This window comes from Hetaerina americana, unplaced genomic scaffold, assembly GCF_022747635.1.
Source record: "Hetaerina americana unplaced genomic scaffold, ioHetAmer1.1.p SCAF_11, whole genome shotgun sequence".
Taxonomy (NCBI): domain Eukaryota; kingdom Metazoa; phylum Arthropoda; class Insecta; order Odonata; family Calopterygidae; genus Hetaerina; species Hetaerina americana.
In genome coordinates, this window is record NW_027286181.1 from 8,400,953 (window position 1) to 8,422,568 (window position 21,616).

The window sequence follows — 21,616 nt, forward strand, 5'->3', positions numbered from 1 at the left end:
ATAAGTACGAAATCATTGAATCAACTTGGGAAATAACGGAGTTCTAAGAAAATGGTCCAATGATAAATAAGAAAGTTGAATTTTCAATGAAGCTCTATGATCTAAGGAGAACTAATAATTGTTCAAATTTAATTTTCAATTTGTTTTAAACCCTTGTTCGGCTAAAAATTAAGATAAATACGGTGTAGTGAACCTGGCAGGTAGAATCAGATAGAAGGAAAATTTAAACATAAATCATTAATTTAAAATTCATTATTTTTTCACCATCATTCACTGGAAAGCTTGACTATGATGTTCATATCCGATGAAGCTTTATTCCATTGATTTGACAGTGTCACGATAACAATCAGGAACAATACTTATGCTGTTATACGAACAGATCAAACGCTTAATAATTAATTTTCAAGCTTCTGATCATTCGATGATCGTATAAAAATGTGTGGACGAGGTTCGAAAAGTGTAAAGCAACATAATGGTGACCGTTGACAATAACTTCCAAATTAGAAGTTAGTAATTTCCGCGGCTTATTTGTCATTCATGCCGAAGATCCACTGAATGTGCATTATTCACATCAAAATAATGAGATCAAAAAATCACTTAATATGTCACATACAAGTATTTATTAAACAAGAAAAAATATCACATGGAATAAGAATAATACGACGATACATAGACATATTTACAGCGGTACACAAAGATCACACTGCGATTCCCTGGCACCCCGCACAATTTCAATGGTTTAGAGTTCAAACAAGATGACATTGGCTATTAAAGGTTGGGTTCGGCTGCAGTCTCCCTTCAGGAAAAAGCCTCGGGCACGCCAAACGTGACTGGACACAGCATGTGGAATAAGGAAGCGCAGAGACGTTGTGAAATACTGTTTAGGGAGGCAGTGTTAATGGAAATGGGTATGACAGTGCACTGGAGACGCTAAATGCAAAGTCACACGGCACTGATTTAAGTAAGAAATTGAACCCATTGACTGCTCCCGGGAATGTGCATTCAGCCATTTGTTTGGGGAACATGCAAGTCCTTCCGGGGATGGCCATTCGGTTAAAACAGTTTATCTATCCTGTGTAATTTGTTATTGCATTAATTATGAATCCTTTTTTACAAAGTGGATGGAAATTATCGATTCATTAATTGAAACCGAAAGTGGAACTGCTGATGACAAATGGACCAGATGGTTAAAAGAAGCTTCTGAAGACATATAGCAGAAATAATTGAGAATTTCCGTCAGCGCCTCCATAATTCCTGCGATTGAATTTGGATTTGAAACGGATGCAATCGTCTTGATGATTTCGTTAGATGAAGTATACTAAATTAATATGACATTAAATTTCCATGAAATATACACTAATATAAGCTAACGGCACTATATTCCTGACTTACACCTTTCGATTGAACCCAACATTTTGCATGCTCAATGCCATCCATGGCAAAGGATCAAAAGATATTTTTAAAATTGTGAAGGCAGGGAAAGAGGAATAACCACTGGTCTTTGTGTTCCCTACGCATCCTCCTGGTGGTTTCAGAAATGGAAACCCAAACTATTATTACTTATTCTTTTGGTTAGGACTATGAAGATGGAGGAGATATGTAAGTTGATAATATGGCGATATTGTTTACATCTGTGCGCGGAAATGCATCGATTCGGTGTGAATACATTTGTGAATGTGTGTGTGTGTGTGTGGGAGAAATGGCAGTATTATCGCGATGCGAATTCTCCAAACATGCAAGAAAAGATAAGTTAATGAGGTGGACCGCCCTTGGCAGTTATAAATCGAAGTCGTGAGCGATGATTCACGTTTTCAACCCCTGTCGAGTCCAAACTTCTAATCCAATTGACACATTTGAAACCCAAGTGTTGGAAGAGAAAAATGAAATATTATGAGAAATCTTTTCCTAACTTTGGCAGCAAAAACAACAAAATTCTTGCACGCCTCACGTTGAACTTTTAATGCCCGACCACTCCCTTCCGTATTGCGTTTCGTCCAATTTCGTGAACTCAGCACTTTCCATTGAGGAGGACCCCCACCCCCCATGAAACTATTGTTAGGTCACCGTCTCCTCGTCCGTTATAACAATAACATTCATCTATCTTCCACCAGAAGGGATAGCTAGCCTCATTTCAGCTTCCTGCTTCTCTTCTTTCATCGATGATTTTTTCCGGGATGGGTGTGGGTGAGCTAGGCTTCGGCGACACTGGAGCGACTGGTCATTCATTCATTCCCTAGAAGTGTCCGCCGTAGCCGTAGGCGGGTTTGCCGCCGTAACCGAAGGATGAGTAGTCGTGGAAGGGAACGACGGCGGCCAGGCCTTTGACTGCCTTGACGGGCGCCGCGTGCACCGACGGCCCACTCTTGCGCACCACGGCGTTGAATCCGTTGTGAGGGTCGGCGTGATAGTCGACAGTGCGGACACTGCCGTCTGGTTCCACGAGGCTGTATTGACCCTTGACAATGTCACCGTCGCGCGTCTCCCATTGGCTCTTGTGGTCTCCGGTGTGTGGGTCGTTCACACCGTATTCGTAGGAGTACTTCGGGTAGGCCTGCGGGAGATTAAACGGGAAGGGCTAACATTAAGAAGGGTTCGAGCCGCTTTGCGTCTCGACTCTCCGATGCAATTTGAAAAGTACGTCTCAAAATCTTGTCGACATGCAGGAATAAACTGTTGCGGTTTCGTCCTTGGGCCTTTTGTGTAATAGTTATTATTTTCATTTATTTATTCACGAACCCTGTAAGCCACCGCTAGGGTGTGTGGCAGAGGGTGAATACAAACCAGACTAATTTATCACCCGAATATGACCGTACCACGGTCGGGCAATGTTATTCTGAACACTTCTCGTTCGTGGAGAAAATGGTGTCTTAAATCTATATGATCCACACCTTATCTTTCCAATTTTATTGACATGATATCAGCAGTAGGATGGGGTAATAATACATTTTCAACATAATCCTTAAGAGACATCCTTCCAATTTATGCAAGAGCTTCAATCTGTAATTTAACTTTTGCTCCGTGAGTGATTCACAGCCTAGCTGCTCTAATATTTTGGACACGCTACTAAGTCTATCATAACAACCTTTTACAAATCTAGCTCCTCTATGCTGCCCGCGATCTAATTCGGCAATTAATCCAACCTCGTGAGGATCCCAGATATTAGCAGCACATTCCACATGAGGCCTAACCATTGAAAGATACCATTTCTCTTTGACCTTTTTGTCACATTTACCTAGAACTCTTCTAATAAATCCTAATCTTTTGTTAGCTTGTCCACATAATCCCCGTATGTGTTTCACCCTGGAGAGGTCGTGAGTGAGGGTAACGCCAAGGGATGTTCCCAATGCAGTAAGCGTTTGGAAGGGAATTAGTACTACGCATAGCTATAAATTAATTTATTAATTCGCATAAAAGAAAAAAATGGCATATTATTATCGGTTTAGTTCTTGCCAGGTACCAACGTTTTTTTCAAACTCTTTTCCAAACAAAATGGTTTGGTGCGATATTTCTGTTCTTGGTATCATTATATTTTCATGTGCCATACGTCTAATGCATCATATTTTCTTTTTTGATATCCTATAATCGTCACATGTCTTCATTTTTGACACGTATTCGCTGGTAAATTGTCTATTTTATTTCCAAATCTCAACGAGATTCAAAGGGATAAAAAAAACCGTTAATGACGTTTATATTAAAAATGTATTCCCTTGGGTAAGGTGGAGAATTAAGAAATGAGGAATTTGGTAGAGCCACAAGTAAAGAGCTACTTGTAAAAAATGTACTGTTTGAATGAAATTTCGTCATGGCAACATCGAAAACACTGGCCGAAAATTCACGAATTTGTTTCTTTCACTTGGGAGGACGAGAGGGAAGTATTCAATTCAAGGCTGCTCCTAAAAAGATGAGCATTGGTCAGGGAATGAGGTGTGCTGGTTTACTTCTCATTATTTCGCGATTTAAATGGTGACATACCTGGTCATAACATGTTCTGAGGATGCTAGTAAGTGGAATTATGCATTGGAGAGACTGGGTGGATGGGATTAAGGGAAACTAAGAGTTGGAGAAAGTTGTGGAGGCTTATATCACGCATTTGGTCGATCACATGAAGGGAGCGTTGTTAAAAAAATTGAGATTCGTAAAAAGAGTGCTGGGTAAATGTGACGAAAAAGTGAAGGAACGATGTTTTCTTAGCCTAGTCAGGCCTCACCAAGAGTACGCTGCCAGTACATGGGATCCTCAAAAGATAAATTTGATTTCGGAATTAGATCGAGTTCAGCGGAAGGGGGCTGGATTAGTCAAATATTGTTATGACCAAAGCAGGAGCGTAAATACTTTCCTAGAAAAATTTAGACTGGGATTCCCTTACACAGCGGCGTTTACAATATAGATTAAACTTATTAAAAACATTTAAAGATGGGTCCTTTTCCGATGACATCAAAACCATAATACGAACCCCATCGTATTACAGTCGGAGAGATCACGAATATAAGATTAGAGAGATAGATTGCAAGACTGACAGGTTTAAAATGTCATTTTTTCCAAGAACGATAAGAGACCAGGATGCTTGTAATCGAAATCCCCCAGGAGTCAGATCGACACAATACGTATTAACAGCATTAATAGGTATTACAAGGTAGGGACTGCGCGTGGTTATATATATATATATATTTTTTTTAAGGTAATCTACCGGTTAAGGTAGGTTTTTGGATGGACACAACTACCAAACAAACATTTTATTACTCCTAAAAAAACACAAAATCCATCATCCTACTCTATATCAGGTCCCTCTTCATCTCTGAGTACTTTCTTCCTCCCTTCATCCCGTCCAACATCCCTATCCTGTTCCTTCCCTTTCCTCTTTTGCCCAACATTCTACCCTCTATCACAGTCTTCAACATCCCACTGCCGGTCAACACCCCCTTCATCCACTTTTCCTGCCTCCATAGGATTGCTCCCAACAAACCCCTCTCTTCGCCCACCATAACAAATACTTCCTCATTTGTTTTCTTCTCTGTCCATTTTACCTTCTCCATTCTTCTCCACACCCACATTTCAAAAGCCTCCAATCTACGTCTATCCTCCTGCTTCAATGACCACGTTTCCGCGCCGTACATAGCTACGCTCCATATTAAAGTTTTTACGAGTCTTTTCTTAACATCCTTACTCAAAGTCCCTGTCATCAACTCCCTCCTCCTTGTGAAAGCCTCTTTGCCTAGCGCAATTCTTCTCCTTACGTCCCTACTACTTTGACCGTGTTGGTCCAAAACACTACCGAGATACGTAAACTGTTCTACCGGCTCTAGTTTTTGCCCTCCTATTTTAATTTTAAGCTTGGCCTTTTTCTTTCTAGAAAATCGCATAACCTTTGTTTTATTAATATTGATTCTCATCCCATACCTGTCGCACTGAATTTCCAATTCACTCAGCAATGCTTGCAGCCCCTTGGCTGACTGACAAACTAAAGCTTGGTCATCAGCAAACCTAACTGATTTTACGAATTCCCCGCACACTTTCATTCCTACCTCGACTTCTTCCCATGCCTCTTTGATCATTTCCTCTGCGTACAGGTTGAACAGCAACGGTGATAATGGGCAACCCTGCCTTACACCCCTTCCTAACACTGCCCATCCTGACTCCCCGTTTTCCACCCGCACCTGAGCAGTCTGAGACATGTACAGGTTGCGGATTAGCCTCCTTTCCCTCCAATCTATTCCTATTTTCTGCAATAAACTCATTAGTTTTTCCCAATTTACTCTATCAAACGCTTTTTCGAAATTTACGAAACAGGCAAATACCTCCTGGTTGTGTTCTATATTCCTCTCGATTAATAATCTCATTACTGCAATTGCATCACGCGTACCTCTCCCCTTCCTAAACCCAAACTGATCATCCCCTAAGTAATCATTTGCCCTACTCTCTATCCTTTTGTTTATGATCCTGAGAACAACTTTAGCTGCGTGGGATATCAAACTAATTGTCCTATAGTCCTCACATGACGTGGCCTTTACCTTTTTCGGAATAGGAACTAAAACTGATCTCACAGTCTTCCGGCCAGATTCCCTCCTCATAAATACAACGGATCAGCCCATATAGCCTCTCCCTCCCACATTTTCCTAAGCATTTTATTATTTAGATGAGCCACATTGGCCAAATACACATTCTCTTTCTTCTGGCTATGCGTGCCACGAAACGCACTGTTCCTTTCCTGTAAGATGTTGTATGAATTCTAACCCACTGACCTTTTCCTCTTGTGTATTGTCTATTTCTCCTTTGGTGGGTGAAACAGCCCCCTGACGCCATCTCTTGGCTAAAGAATCGGGGCGCTTGGCGACATATTAGACCCACGGATCTCAGGGTAAATTACGTTTCCTCGATAGCTCAAGTGGTTAAGAGCATCAGCCCGGCAACTGGAAAGATCCGAGGTTCGAGTCCCGGTCAAGGAAATATTTTTACTCTTGTGATCCGTTCGATTCCGCCTTCCCCATCTCTATTGTGTTCGTCCTTTATGTGTGTTCCTATCCCTTTTCCTTATATCTGTTTCTGTATATATGAGTATTTAATCGCCGTTTGGCGGGATTTCGTGTTTACTCACAAGAGCAATACATTATCTGGACTGCCTCTTTGCTTATGCCCTGGAATTAGGCCTGGTTCTCCATTAATAAGACGTACATACGTATATATTGGTTACAGATTCTCGCGGTTGTGTCACTGCTGCGTCAAGTATTTGCTTGAGCGGAAGAGGACCAATGAGGAGTAAATTTATTGATCTGAGCGTCTTAATGTGTTTTAGATTGGATGAGCACTGCGTTTGAAAGGGATTTGGGGGGGTGGGAGTTTGCTTCCGGCTGCGACGCGGGGCATACTCACGTAGTAGTCAACGGCGTGTGCCTTGATTGCTGGGGCGGCGTAGGCGTAGGGTGCGGCAAAGGCGGGGCTGTCGTAGATGCCGGCGTGTGCGACGGCCACCAGGGCTGCGGCGAAGATGAGGAACTGTCGGGAAATTGCAACGAGAACGGGTGAGAAATGTCGGACCGGATGGTGGCCCAAAAGCAGTTCATTCGTACCGCGGAATTACCCAAAATAAATGTAATTTTGAGAGACGCGTGGATAGATTTATGAGCAGATTACTACCCTCATAGTCATGGGTTCAAATCCCGAGTGACACATTTTAACGATACCACCCAAAAATCGAGGATTTTTATGGACACTACAGCTTCGTGGAGAACTTCAGGTGGCGCGGGGAAAGGAACTTGACGCCATTGGTCTGAATGCGCGGATTAATTATATCATATTGGGCTCCGTTTGAGTTTGGCTTTGACCTCACCCTAAATAAATCATAAACACAGCCATCAGCCCAAAGTTCGGTTTGGTAGGTGATGGTAGAATTCACCCAGTACTAAGCTGTAATGGCGTGTGAAATTCACACATTAGGGTAGAGGGGCAGTTCCTTTCCCTTTGCCGGTTGTGGTTTCCCAGGAAGATTTGGAACACGAAAAATCACATAGCTTGGGTGGAGCTGCAGGTGCCCAGAGAGGCTGGCCCGGAACAGGAACTCGAGCCCTCTGGTCAGGAGTCCAACGCTCTACCCCTGGACTACCGCGACCCCTCACCCTAAATTACCCACCAAAATCAAACGAGGTCGATAGCTGTGGTCGATAGCTACGGTAGGTTGTGTAACTCCAGGACGGATGACTCATTTAAGGAAGTAACTCAGGCAAGCTAGTTTTCGAGTTCGGAGAGAAATTCGAGGAGGGTGCCATTCCGAGTCGGTGTAAACCTTCCTTCATAATGGTCAAACATTTCAAACTCCCATCCGGACGATAGTGAACTGAATTTAATGTAGGCATTTTCCAAAAAAGTGAGAAAAAAAAATCGCATATTTTGATTTAATAGTGCCACCGGAAATGGAAACATTACATTGCCCACTGCATGGGTACATGCTCCAAAGATTTTTGGTTTTTTCTCTTCGTTGGAAGGGAATCTTCTCTTAATGTGGAGGGGATACACATTACAAACTAAACCAAAGTCAGCCGGATAAACAATTTTAGTCGCTTTCGAATTGAGCGATTGGGTGTTTTTATGCTCCATTCTCAGGAAGAAAAGCATCTGAAGTAAATGCGATTTTGTCAGGACATTGCCCCAATGATTTCATTTTGAACTTAAAGAACCATCGAATCGTTGCAAAAGCATATAAATAGGATTTACAACTTGGTCAAGGTGGGTATTCCATGTTTCATATTCTGTTGAATTGGTGAATATATCAAGCTAGATTGACCGCTGCTAATACTTTCCTTCTCACAATATTATTTTATTATTTTTAGGTAATCTACCCTTTAAGATAGATTTTGGATGGACACAACTACCAAATAAATATTTTGCTTCTCTTAACAAAAGGTAACCCAGCATCCTACTCCACAGCAAGTTCCTCTTCGTCTATGTGTACTTCCTTCCTCCCTTCATCCCGTCCAACATCCCTATCCTGTTCCTTCCTGCCTCTTACTCTGCTCAACATTTTCCCCTCCATCACGGTCTTCAACATCCCTCTGCTAATCAATACGCACTTCATCCATTTTTCCTGCCTCCTTTTCTGCACCACATGTATACAAAATAGAATATCTGGTACCTGCTGGAATTCTGTGAACAAACTGAGATGCAGTTTTAAGCTAATAGCAGTGAAATTATAAGGATATCGATCGGGTGTATTACTAATAATTGGAAATGATAAAAATGTTGCTTGGAAACTAAGGCTCTCTGATATGATATAAAGCGGAGAATTACAACAAAATTCAGTTCATATTTCCCACCTCATTAAGACACCCGAATCAAATTATACCCTACATTTATCACTTCACTTCACCAATATTAGCTTCAACAGAAACAGCTCCGAAATCTGTGGCGCAAAACAAAGAATTATCGATATTATCATATTATAATCAAATTAGTTACAGCATAAGCATTCATTGAGTGCATTGAAAACATACATGAAGCTTCATTCAGAGACTGTTGACAATTTTTACATGTGGAATAAACAAAGTGAAAGTGAAAAAAGCGGATGCCTCACACTGAAGAGCCAAGGAAGGAAAGGAATCCCTCTTCTTAACGAAGGCCAACCTACGACGTGACACCAGGAGATGAAACAATGCTTAGTGTCGCGCGTGTTTGAATTTATGATTAGGGAGTGTTTCATTTTGCGATCCATACTTGTGATGATTTCGTTTCAATTGTTTAGATTTTCAATTGACACAATCAGCGAAGGGGAATGCGTTGATCCTTGAATGTCTCGAGTTGCAAAATGACGCGCCTACCGCTCGCATATCATATCCGTTGAATCAGAATCTAACCAGAGCATTTACTCATTGCGATTCTGCCGTAAGAACTATATCCACTCTTTATTTCACCATCACCATTGTAATTGTTGGCCAAGTTTCCTCTAGAACTCTACCATTAAACCTATCAAACCGACCTTCGGGTTGAGCCAGCCAGCTAGTACTCATAATGGTTGGGCGTTAACTCTTACAAAAAATCGCTGCTTCGGTATGACACTGTGTTCATGGTCTATGTATATACATATATATATATATATATATATATATATATATATATATATATATATATATATATATATATGTGTGGTTCGAGTCCCGGTCAAGGAAACATTTTTACTCTTGTGATCCGTTCGATTCCGCCTTCCCCACCTCTATTGTGTTCGCCCTTTATGTGTGTTCCTATCCCTTTTCCTTATATCTGTTTCTGTATATATGAGTCTTTATTCGCCGTTTGGCGGGATTTCGTGTTTGAATGTGTATTTGGCCAATGTGGCTCATCTCTTTCTTCTGGCTATGCGTGCCACGGAACGCACTGTTCCTTTCCTGTATGATGTTGTATGAATTCTAACCCACTGTCCTTTCCTCTTGTGTGTGTGTCTATTTTCTCCTTTGGTGGGTGAAAGAGTCCCCTGACGCCATCTCTTGGCTAAAGAATCGGGGCGCTTGGCGACATATTAAACCCACGGATCTCAGGGTAAAGTACGTTTCCTCGATAGCTGCCTTGATAGCAGGACGTGCCTGTGTTCACCGAGTGTCTAAAATCGCCGGCGTCCGAGGCTTCGGTCGCCGGGGTTTGGAGAGCGGCACTGCCGGACTCTCTCGGAAATCGAGGTTCCGATCGTGTTTTGTTTCGAGCGGCGGTTGACCGCCTATTCATCAAGAAGCGCGCAGTTTGACTCTCGACTTCTTCCGCCGGGAAGGCCGTACTTTTGTTTTGTTTAGTGGATCAAGACTGACCTTGACGCCTGGTGTAGAGCTTAGGCTCCTTTTGTTTGCTACCGCCGGGTGCGTGTGGCGGGGAGGGAGCGTTCGTGAGTGTTTTATTTCCCTTTAAAGTGCTCGTTTTTTTTTGTTGCGCTTTCCTTCTTCATGCTAGTGTGCTGAATTTGATTTCTTCAAATGGCTGTGCGCCGTTTAAACACGCTCGCCTTGCAAGTTGACGAGAAGGCGAAGCCCCCTACCCCGTTGGAGGTCCACCTCTTCACGTTAGAGTCGCTGGGCCTCACACCCGAAGAGATAGTGGCGATCCAATTAGGATACAATCGCCATTTGATATTCCTGAAGTTGGCAACCGAAGCTACAATGACTAGGATTTTAGACAATACTCCGCGGAAACTACCGTTTCCGTCTTTAAGTGACCAAGAGGACGACAATAACAATTGACGAGACTTCCGGCAGCCCGTGTAATGTCAGGGTTCTTTGTCTCCCCGTGGAGACCCCATTGGAAGACATAACAGGCGAGCTCCAACGCTTTGGTAAAATACATCGCTCGTGGGAGAACAGGTGGGAGGGAGAAAATATGGCGCGGGTGCTTACTGGCACCAGGGTTGTGCGGATGACGGTCGAGAGAAATATCCCCTCGTACCTCCACATCGGCGGCAACCGGGCCATCATCATCTATGAGGGTCAGCGCCGCACTTGCGCCCGCTGTAATCAAGAAGGCCACGAGCGCAAGACCTGCCCTCGGAACCAGGGAGGTAAGAGCTATGTGGAGGCAATGATGATGCCCTCCAACCCTAACGCCGCCGTGGAGATGGATCAGCCCGAAGTGGCTGTGGAGGAGAGAGCGCGGTCGCTTCTACTCATCGAGGGTGCGGTCCCGGCTGCTCCCGTTGGTCCCCCGCATCTCCCTTCAATTGGAGGGAAATGTCAGCGGGAGCGAAAATCGTCAACGGAGGAAAGGGAACCGAAAAAGAAGAGGACAGACAAACCCAAACTCCTGGTCTCGAATACCGTTCTACAAATGGTTCACATACCTACCACCTCGCCTAATATCACACGACCTCCAGCCCCCGTCTCCGTGAGCTCGTCAAATGAGGAGGGATGGTCTTTCGCCCCCCCTCCCCCCGCTCTCGCCATCGACGCCCTCGCTACGCAATCCTTGCATCACGGGTTTCAAACACCCCAAGAACCTCTGGTGACAGGTGAGGAGGATGCATCTGATTGCGATGTTTTCCAGTCCCCAACAGCTCATCCCTCGACCCCTTTATCATTGACTGTAAAGGAAGCGTCACCGACCCCGGAAGTCGACCCGCATACAAGTTTCCCCAAGTCAAAAATCCCACATACCCCATCTTCTTTCCCCATTAAGGACAGTCAATGTGTCGACGATCTTCCCAGCGCGTCTCAAGATACGGACCACAAGCAACTATCTCCCCTGATTTTTCCCGACCACAACCCTTCCGCAGATGAGCCCCAGTCCGCCACTCCGACCCTCCCCGAGGGTGCGTCCTGCCCCTTGGCGGCCCCCAGCGGTGCTCCTTCGAAGAAGGCCCCCTGTAGAACGCTGCCGAGTTACCCGCTCTACGTGGAGACCACGGCTGGCTCTTCCTCTTCGGACGAGGCCGGGGGGGAGGGATGCGGCGAAATGCCGCGTCCTCGCTCGTCGACCCGTTGGACGAGGCGTCCCGGGAAACGGCGAAGCACTCGTCGCCCGGGGTCGAGTCGCGACCGGAGCGACGCTAGCCACGATCAGAACTCTGGGAAGTGATGTCCGGTAGCCACCCGGTGCCGGACACACTTCGTCCATCGTTGAAGAGTTTTTTTTTTGCTGAATGACTGATTGAATCGATAATTTCAACCCTGCCGTTGATAATTTCTTACAATACATAATTTTCCATTGCTAGCTAAAATCTCCCTCCTAATATCTGTGGACCTTGTCTTCCTTTCTTTTTTTTCTTTCTAAATGTTAATGGTCAAATTCACGAGTATGCGTCTGTATGCATATGCTTATGTATGTGCATGTGGATATGCATGTGTGCGTATGTATGTACAAGTGGATATGTATGTGGTATATGTATCATATATGTATCCATGTATACACTTATACTAAAGAAAAACATGATGTACCCATAATCTGTGACCTGATATTATGCATAATGCTAAGAAACTCTGTAATATTCTGAACCGAATAAAATAATTTATATCATAGCTCAAGTGTTTAAGAGCATCCGCCCGACAAGTGGAAAGATCCGTGGTTCGAGTCCCGGTCAAGGAAATATTTTTACTCTTGTGATCCGTTCGATTCCGCCTTCCCCACCTCTATTGTGTTCGTCCTTTATGTGTGTTCCTATCCCTTTTCCTATATATATATATATATATATATATATATATATATATATATATATATATATATATATATATATATATATATATAGTACTGTTCTAGCTTATAGCATAGCTTAGTACTGGATATATATATATATGTATATGCGGCTATATATATATGTATGTATATATATAGCCGCAGGTGCCTCTCTGGGCACCTGCAGCTCCACCCAAGCTATACGGTTTTTCGAGGATCAGATCTTCCTGTGAAACCATAGCAGGCACAGCCATGGAACCCCTGCCCCCTGATGAGTGAATTTCACGTGCCGTCGGGCTTAGTACTGGATATATATATATATACTCATATATATATTATATATATATGCATATGCTTTATGTATATACTATTTTATTTGTGTTCTATTGAGCCGACCCAATATTATATATATATATATATATATATATATATATATATATATATATATATATATATATATATATATATATATATATATATATATATATATATATATAATATTGGGACGAAAATGAAAACCATTAAATAACTGGATTTCACAAATTTTTCAATATCTCCGCGATTTAAGCCCAATTTTGCGTTTTCATCCCATTTGCGCTCGCCTAGTGGGACATGTGTACCCCGCCCTGATCTGAAGAGGAAGGCAGGACGCCCGCATTCACCTTGGACGGCAGTGCGTCGTCCCATCGGACGAGAGAGGAAAGTGAAGTGATCAGATTACTCTCCCGCTGAATTACTTAACATCTCCAGAGGTGACGGACTCCTCCCCATACGAACCGATGCGTGATGAAATCGGAAGTGTTACGCGGCCAGTCGTATTGAGAGGAAGGGGGGACGAACGCGTTTACCCGTGACGGCGGCCTCGACGGGCGGGCCGAATTAGGATGAGGCGAGAGGGGGCCTGGGAAAGGAGGGGTGCGGGAGGAGACGCGGGGAGGGAGGCTGAGGGGCGTGGCAGGAGAGGAGGAGGCGGGAAAGGGACACGGTAGTCCGACCGCCAAAGTGTACCTCTCCGCATTCTTGCAATTCATTTCGTGGGATTTCACGTCCAAGGAGGATGCCGTGAAGTTTGAAATGCGAGCCTCACCAAACATGCCGCAGTGCAGGAATGCTTGGAGTATTCACTCTTATCTTTGCCGCAAACGATGCTTACCCTTCGCTTACAGACAAGTCTTTTAGCACGGGGCTCCAAGCGACTTAATAATAAGTTAGGCCCCACGTAGAGTACGCTGCGGGTGCATAGGCTCCTCACGTGTTAGGCTTAGCTTTGGAATCGGATGGAGTGCAACATAGAGCAGCTAAGTTTGTGAAAATATGTCATGTACAACATCACGACACTATTGGATGAATCAAGATGAAATCCACTACTGGACCGAAGGATGAAATGCAGGTTAGATTTACTGTGTACATTTAAGGTAGGGGGATGGTGATGGTGCGGTGGCTAACGTGCCGGCCTTCCCCCAAGAGGGCCCGGGTTCGAACTCGGAAGGCGTCAGATATTTTTAGTGGTTTCCCGATCCCTACTTGACGTGCTTTGTGGAGAGCACTTTGAGTGAGTACGACGTCCGTCGGATGGGACGTTAAACTGCGGACCCCTAGGCGACTTTCGATAAGACTAGGCTGATGCCGGGTTTCTCTCCTCCTTTCCCAACCATCCATAATGAAGCATGACCTTAGCTGTCGGTCGACTCCCCTAAAACTATTACTATTTGAGGCAGATACCTCACAGGCGCCAAAATACTAAGGAAGATCAGATCACATCGTGAAATTAGGGAGATAGATAGTGGCATGGATGAATTTAAAACGTCGTTTTTTCCACGTGCCATTAGAGATCAAAATACAATTAATTGAATATTCTTGCATGTAAGTACCTTCATTCATGGTGATGAACTTTGTTCGAGTACATGGTCGAACTGACATTTGTGTAGATGTGCCATGGTTGTGTTTTTGCATGCGTGGCTGCTGACCTAGCACCCCTCGCCACAGGCCCTTGCGGTAGCTTTAGAGGTGCCATGAAGATGTAGGTGAAGAATAGAAGGGAATTATAACGACGCAGGAGATTTAAGGTTATGATATGAATGAGAGAAGCGCTTGAAAAAATGGCAGTCGACGCCAAAACTGAAAAAATTAAATCAAATGATAAAATAGTTCAACCAGATTAATGCCTTCGTGAAATAAAACTGCGATGAGGACTGTTGAAATGGCAAAAATAGGAACAGGAAAAAACTCAAAGACATCAACCCAGCGACACATTGCCAACAAATGGGAAAGATTATATAATTATAATTCTAAAATTATGATTTGGGATTATTACGTACTACTAAATAGTGTTCATTAATAACTTTTTGAACAAAAGAATTTTTGTCGTTCATCATGAAGATGATGATTTTTTCGTCAAGTAGTGGAATAAATAAATACTAAAAATAGATTACATCTGGAAAATCAATAAAAAAATAAGGTAATATCTGGTTGACTAATGATTTTACGGTTAGTTCGTTAATAAAGTAGATATTTATGAACTGTTCAGACTAAATTATGGTGCGACAGTTGAAATTAATCTATGTTTTTTATATTTAAAACGAAAAATATTACTAGTTTTAACTATTACTTTCATTGATAATTATACAAAAAATATTTTTATTTGAAAACATAAGAATGTTTTCTAGTGAAAGTAGAAAGTAGTACGGCTTAAGCTACCTTGCATATTATCTATGTATTAACCGTTAATATATTATACGACTAATATATACATATATATATATATATATATATATAGGCATAATAACATGCCAATTGCATAAAATAATCTAGGGCCATAGCGTGTGGAAAAATCAGAGATTACAAATTACCGAAACGGGCTAAGTATCGGTGTCTAATTTCAAGCAGCATTGCAGTTTACAATGAGGCGATGGATTAATTTATTCCTAATGTTAAACTGGTTCAAAAATCGACCGTAAGAGGTCTGCTGAAATGTTGGATGAGCAATCGGCAGATGTGGGATGTCTCATGGCGAAAATCTAAATGAACCATGTAGATAGATAAGAACCCTTATCTCCATTGATTAATTGCAAAGGAGTAGCGTACAGTTTTGGCCAAGAAATAGTTCTGAATGCTATAATATAATTGCATCATTTTCTTCGATTATTTTTTAAATTTCGTAAATATAAACGATAAAGTAACAGACACACATATGAGGCTGATATTATTCATGGAATGCCATAAACGGCATTCGTTACTTAATGATCGATCATCCTTCGAAGTGATATCGTCACTTAGGGTATAAACCTCGTGAAAATGATTTTCCTTTCACATACGAAACACAGACTAATTCATCACTCTTCGACAGACGCTTAAAACATTTTTTACTTCGGAGACATCAACGAACGATGCATTTGTAGAACGAACGTAATATCAAATCTCTGATTTGTGATTTTAATTCTACGATTTCCGTTTAATACTACGTATTTATATGCCTCAAAATTTAAATTATTTTATGTCTACTAGAAGCTCGATTAAAAAATAACTACATTAAACAACTTAGTGCTAAGGATATGGTACTTAAACTTGTGATATGTCTAAAGAGGCCCTTTATTTTTCTAAACAAACAGTTTTTATTATTATTGGTGGTCTAACGGTTTTGGATGATTACAGAGAGATTCTCGTTACACTTTTGGTAAGGCACAACCAGACATCCCTCGGTTCGCCCAATTCCTTCCATTCCGTCCAACGTCCTATTTTCACCCCTTCCTCGCTTGTTTAGCGTTCTACCCTCTATCTCAGTCGATAACCTCCCATCGCCTTTCATAAATGCTCTGCATTCACTCTTCAGCCCCTTTGAATTTCATCCGACTACCAGCATTCCTTTCCATCTATTTTATCTTTTAATTTTGTTTTCTACACTCCAATTTCAAGTCTCCAATCCACGCCTATCATATTACTTCAATGACCATGTTTTCGCGCCGTACAAAAATCATATTCCATATCTGTTTTTCAATATACGAGGTCTGTTCAAAAAGTGTCGCGAATTTTGAATTTTCGCGAGTTACGTATATTTGATTTTCGATTTTTTTTGGCGCTTTGTTGGTGCTTATGTCTCTCACTTATTTCGAAAATTTCGGCCATTTTGAACGTTCAGTTAATTGTTGACAGGTGTTTTGCTTGGACGTGTTCTGGCTTGTCTTCGACTTTTGCCTGTCCCAAAAAATGGATCAGAGAATCAGTATCAAATTTTGTGTGAAACACGAAATTAAGTGCGCAAACGCATTCGGAATGTTGACGGTGGCATATGGGGAAGCTACCTTGGACCGAAGCCACGTTTATCGGTGGTACAAAATGTTCTCAGAGGGCCGAGAAGATGTGAACGACGAAAAGCGTGCCGGACTTCCGAGCAAGCCAAAAATAGTTGAAAACATTGATGAAGTAAATAAAATAGTACTGACCGTTAGAGAAGTTGCTGAGGACCTAAAAATATCGATTGGCTCGTGCCATTCGATATTTACCAATGATTTGGGCATGACACGGGTCGCCGAAATTGAAAGTTTTGCTTACAGTTTTCTTCGATTGCAGGGGCGTGGTGTATCATGAGCTCTTGCCGCAGGGTAGAACGGTAAATAAGGAATATCACCTGCAAGTTATGCGCAATTTGCGCGAGGCGATCCGCCACAAACGCCCGGATTTGTGGTAGAACAAAAATGGTTTTTGCACCATGACAACACCCCTGTTCACACATCGTTACTTGTACGCGCAATTGTGGCCAAAAACAACACACCAATAATGCCGCAGCCACCGTATTCCCCAGATCTGGCCCCCAGTGACTTTTTATTGTTCCCGAAACTGAAGAGGCCCATGAAAGGACGACGCTAAGTTACAATTAACGAGATAAAAACTGCATCGAAGGAGGAGCTGAACAAGATCACAAAAATGATTTTTCGAAGTGCTTCGAGGATTGGAAAAAAACGTTGGCATTAATGTATAATATCTGATTGGGAATACTTTGAAGGGGAAAAATAAATATTCATGAATAAATAAATAATATTTGAAAAAACACAAAAGTCGTGATACTTTTTCTACCGACCTCGTATGTCAACAGGTCAAGGTTGAAGTCTATGAGGAAGGGCATGCCCAATATGTACGATATTTGATTAAAATTCAACCAAAATTATCATTCTATTAACTAAGGGGAAACTATGATAGTTAAAACGATAAAAATAGCTTGAGATCCGATTAGTGATGGCGTACAACTATCAGAGCCTTCAATATGTTGGAATTGTTGAAAACATATGTGTTTTATTTCAGTATTAGGTTTGCTAAATATTTTATCTACTTCTTTTTATCATGAAATCAAAATACAAATTCGCTGAAACTTTACATGATAATACAACAATAACGTCTGCATATCTTCCTAAATTCCTTAGAAAACTGACCCACAATCTAATTGAATAGTGATAGAAATTTGAGAACAAATCTCGCTATGGAACGAAGAAATGAGATAAAATGGTAGCTGCAGGAAAGAGGACGGAAGCCGAGCTACATTCCCAAAGAAAGCGCGCAGAGTTTAGCCATCGAATGTCCGAGGAGAGTGGGGACGATTCAAGGCACCACAGGGGAAGAAACCCTGGCTATCCCTCCAAAGGAAAAACCCAACTGGTTTGCGCCCACTAGCTCACCTGGAAGGCGGCAGCCATTTCACTGGACGAGTCTGGGCACGGTGTTGCTTGTCGCTTGGTCACTGCGGGGAGCGATTCCTCAGCGGGGGAGATTCCTGCGTGGTTGCCTGAGAGCTCTTGGGATGTGAATGACAAGAGTGCAGCTCAATACTTATATTCCGCGGTCCCTCGACCCCCCACCCTCCCCCCAACCACCCCTCCGGGAACTCCGCGAGACGAATAGCAGCCCTTCGCGTGGATAGAAAAAGAGGTTAGTGCGGTATATGGCGAGGGTGACAGGGAGAGAGTGGGTTGGGGAGAAGGAAGCAGTCTTCACGGAAAGAAAGAGTGAGCCAAGGTCACCCGCTCGCGTGGAAGGAGCCCTGCATCCCTGGCTCTCGCTCCGTCTCTCTCTCTCTCTCTACCCCCCGCATGATCATTATGATTTTTGGGAGATCGAGTTCCCTTCCTCCCGAAGAGCATTCCCTCCCCAGAAGCGGAAGGCAAGATGGTCAAAGTGCCCGCATGCCCACGTGAAACGGGAATAATTCAGGAGCGGAAAAACCTTACGTGATCCGCCCGATCCCTGGCTGCTGGCGTTCGCATCGGCCTTCCCTTCTCTCTCCCTCAACTCCACCGAAGGAATTTCAACTCGTCGCAATCCATTATACCGTAAGTCTGTATTTTCACATGTATTTATTGCAGTTTACTTATTGTATATCGTATTATATACGTATTACAATATTGTTTTGTACTGTATTTCATACTGTTATATCTATTGTACTTTATTTATTTATTATTTTACTATCTTGAAGGTTTTTCACCACCCCTTTTTGAGGGTGTTTTCCTGCGTGTATTGTTACTAGGGTCTTCATGTTTGAACTCCCTTTAAGATTTTTTCACAAAATAACATCTGGTGCTTATTTCTTATATGAATATATATGCATATATGTATATATATATATATATATATATATATATATATATATATATATATATATATATATATAAATTGACACCTTCCCATTCTTTTCTTTTTTCATTTATACCGCTTTATATTACCTCTTATAATTATTGATGTTTTTATGTACTTGACGAAGGGTTCAATGGAAGAAGGGACCTTGTGGTCTTAATTTCGCCCGAATAAAGACGTTAATCTAGCTATCTATCCTCCCAGAGGTCAACAAATGTGCATGCTATATTTTAAATTACTTAACAAAAGTTTTCTCATTATTTTATGGCGTCATGCGTTCCCCTCCATTTTCGTATGGCCAAGCTGATTTCCAGGCATTATTTTCTCCGAAATAAAATCTTCTATTGACATTATATTTCTGTGAAATGTTTCCTATTTTCCAATATCCACTTCCTGTTGCTGTAATTATTTCCGATATGATTGGGATTAAAGTTAAACAAATTCTTGCTGATATTTGCCACTCGCATTTTGAAGAAAAGACCCAGGACATCCAATTTCAATGCTATTCGCTCATTGTGATACGAACCTTAAGGTCGGCAGATACCAATTGGAAGGGGACTAAAAATGCAAGGCTAGAGCCATTTCAGAATTGGCGGTGTTTCTCTTAGTCGCTGATCATTTCAAGGCTTACTATAAAACGCAATAAAAAAATTTAGATTTAGGATCCAATGCAAGGTGCATATAGTCGCCCTTTAAAATACACAAGGCCTCTTGAGGTGTACAAAAGCCTCAGTGAGACTGAGTAAAAACTGCCAATTGTTATTGGTTGTTATATGTTCTGATTTATTGGGGGGTGAGTATTACATATAGGCATACACTTGTATCTGTTTGGTTTTTTCCTGAGAGAGCTCAATTTCCATCGATTACCTACTCATTTTCATCGAAGATTTAGCCTTCAACAAAGCAGAGCGAGGTTATTGCACAATAACATAGCCAGGGCTATTTTATTGTGCATTTTATGCATGTATATATATGCATATATATATGTGCTATGTGATTTTCGGGTACCAGATGATCCTGGGAAACCATAACCGGCACAGGGAAAGGAACTGCCCCCCTCCCCTGATGTGTGAATTTTCACACGCCGTATGGGGCTTAGTACTAGGTGAACTCTACCATCACCTACCAAACCGACCTTCGGGTTGATTACTGTGTTTATGGTTATATATATATATATATATATATATATATATATATATATATATATTTTTTTTTTTTTTTTTTTTTTTTTAAGGTAATCTACCGGTTAAGGTAGGTTTTTGGATGGACACAACTACCAAACAAACATTTTATTATTCCTAACAAAACACAAAATCCATCATCCTACTCTATATCAGGTCCCTCTTCATCTCTGAGTACTTTCTTCCTCCCTTCATCCCGTCCAACATCCCTATCCTGTTCCTTCCCTTTCCTCGATTGCCTAACATTCTCCCCTCAATTACAGTCTTCAACATCCCGCTGCCGGTCAATACCCCCTTCAGCCGCTTTTCCTGCCTCCATAGGATTGCTCCTAACAAACCCTTCTCTTCGCCCAAATACCAAGTACTTCCTCGTTTGTTTTCTTCTCTGTCCATTTCACCTTCTCCATTCTTTTCCACACCCACGTTTCAAAAGCCTCCAGTCTACGTCTATCCTCCTGCTTCAATGACCACGTTTCCGCGCCGTACATAGCTACGCTCCATATTAAAGTTTTTACGAGTCTTTTCTTAACATCCTTACTCAAAATCCCCGTCATTAACTCCCTCCTCCTTGTGAAAGCCTCTTTGCCTAGCGCAATTCTTCGCCTTACGTCCCTACTACTTTGACCGTGTTGGTCCAAAACACTACCGAGATACGTAAACTGTTCTACCTGCTCTAGTTTTTGCCCTCCTACTTTAATGTTAAGCTTAGCCTTTTTCTTTCTAGAAAATCACATAACCTTTGTTTTATTAATATTAATTCTCATCCCATACCTGTCGCACTGAATTTCCAATTCACTCAGCAATGCTTGCAGCCCCTTGGCTGACTGACAAACTAAAGCTTGGTCATCAGCAAACCTAACTGATTTTACGAATTCCCCGCCCACTTTCATTCCTACCTCCAGTTCTTCCCATGCCTCTTTGATCATTTCCTCTGCATACAGGTTGAACAGCAACGGTGATAATGGGCAACCCTTCCTTACACCCCTTCCTAACACTGCCCATGCTGATTCCCCGTTTCCCACTCGTACCTGAGCAGTCTGAGACATGTACAGGTTGCGGATTAGCCTCCTTTCCCTCCAATCTATTCCTAGTTTCTGCAATATACTCATTAGTTTTTCCCAATTCACTCTATCAAACGCTTTTTCGAAATCTACGAAACAGGCAAAAACCTCCTGGTTGTGTTCTAT

At 42.2% G+C, this 21,616-nt stretch overlaps 1 protein-coding gene across 1 annotated transcript; it reads right to left on the reverse strand.

The window, feature by feature from the left end:
• Positions 1-603: 603 nt before the first annotated feature.
• Positions 604-18,405, reverse strand: LOC139700789 (cuticle protein 19-like). Its single transcript, XM_071599211.1, has 3 exons — positions 18,297-18,405; positions 6,868-6,990; positions 604-2,551 (listed from the first exon to the last, which is right to left on the reverse strand). Exons 1-3 carry the CDS (start codon positions 18,312-18,314, stop codon positions 2,234-2,236), a joined length of 459 nt encoding a protein of 152 aa, XP_071455312.1. The 5' UTR covers positions 18,315-18,405; the 3' UTR covers positions 604-2,233.
• Positions 18,406-21,616: the final 3,211 nt, after the last annotated feature.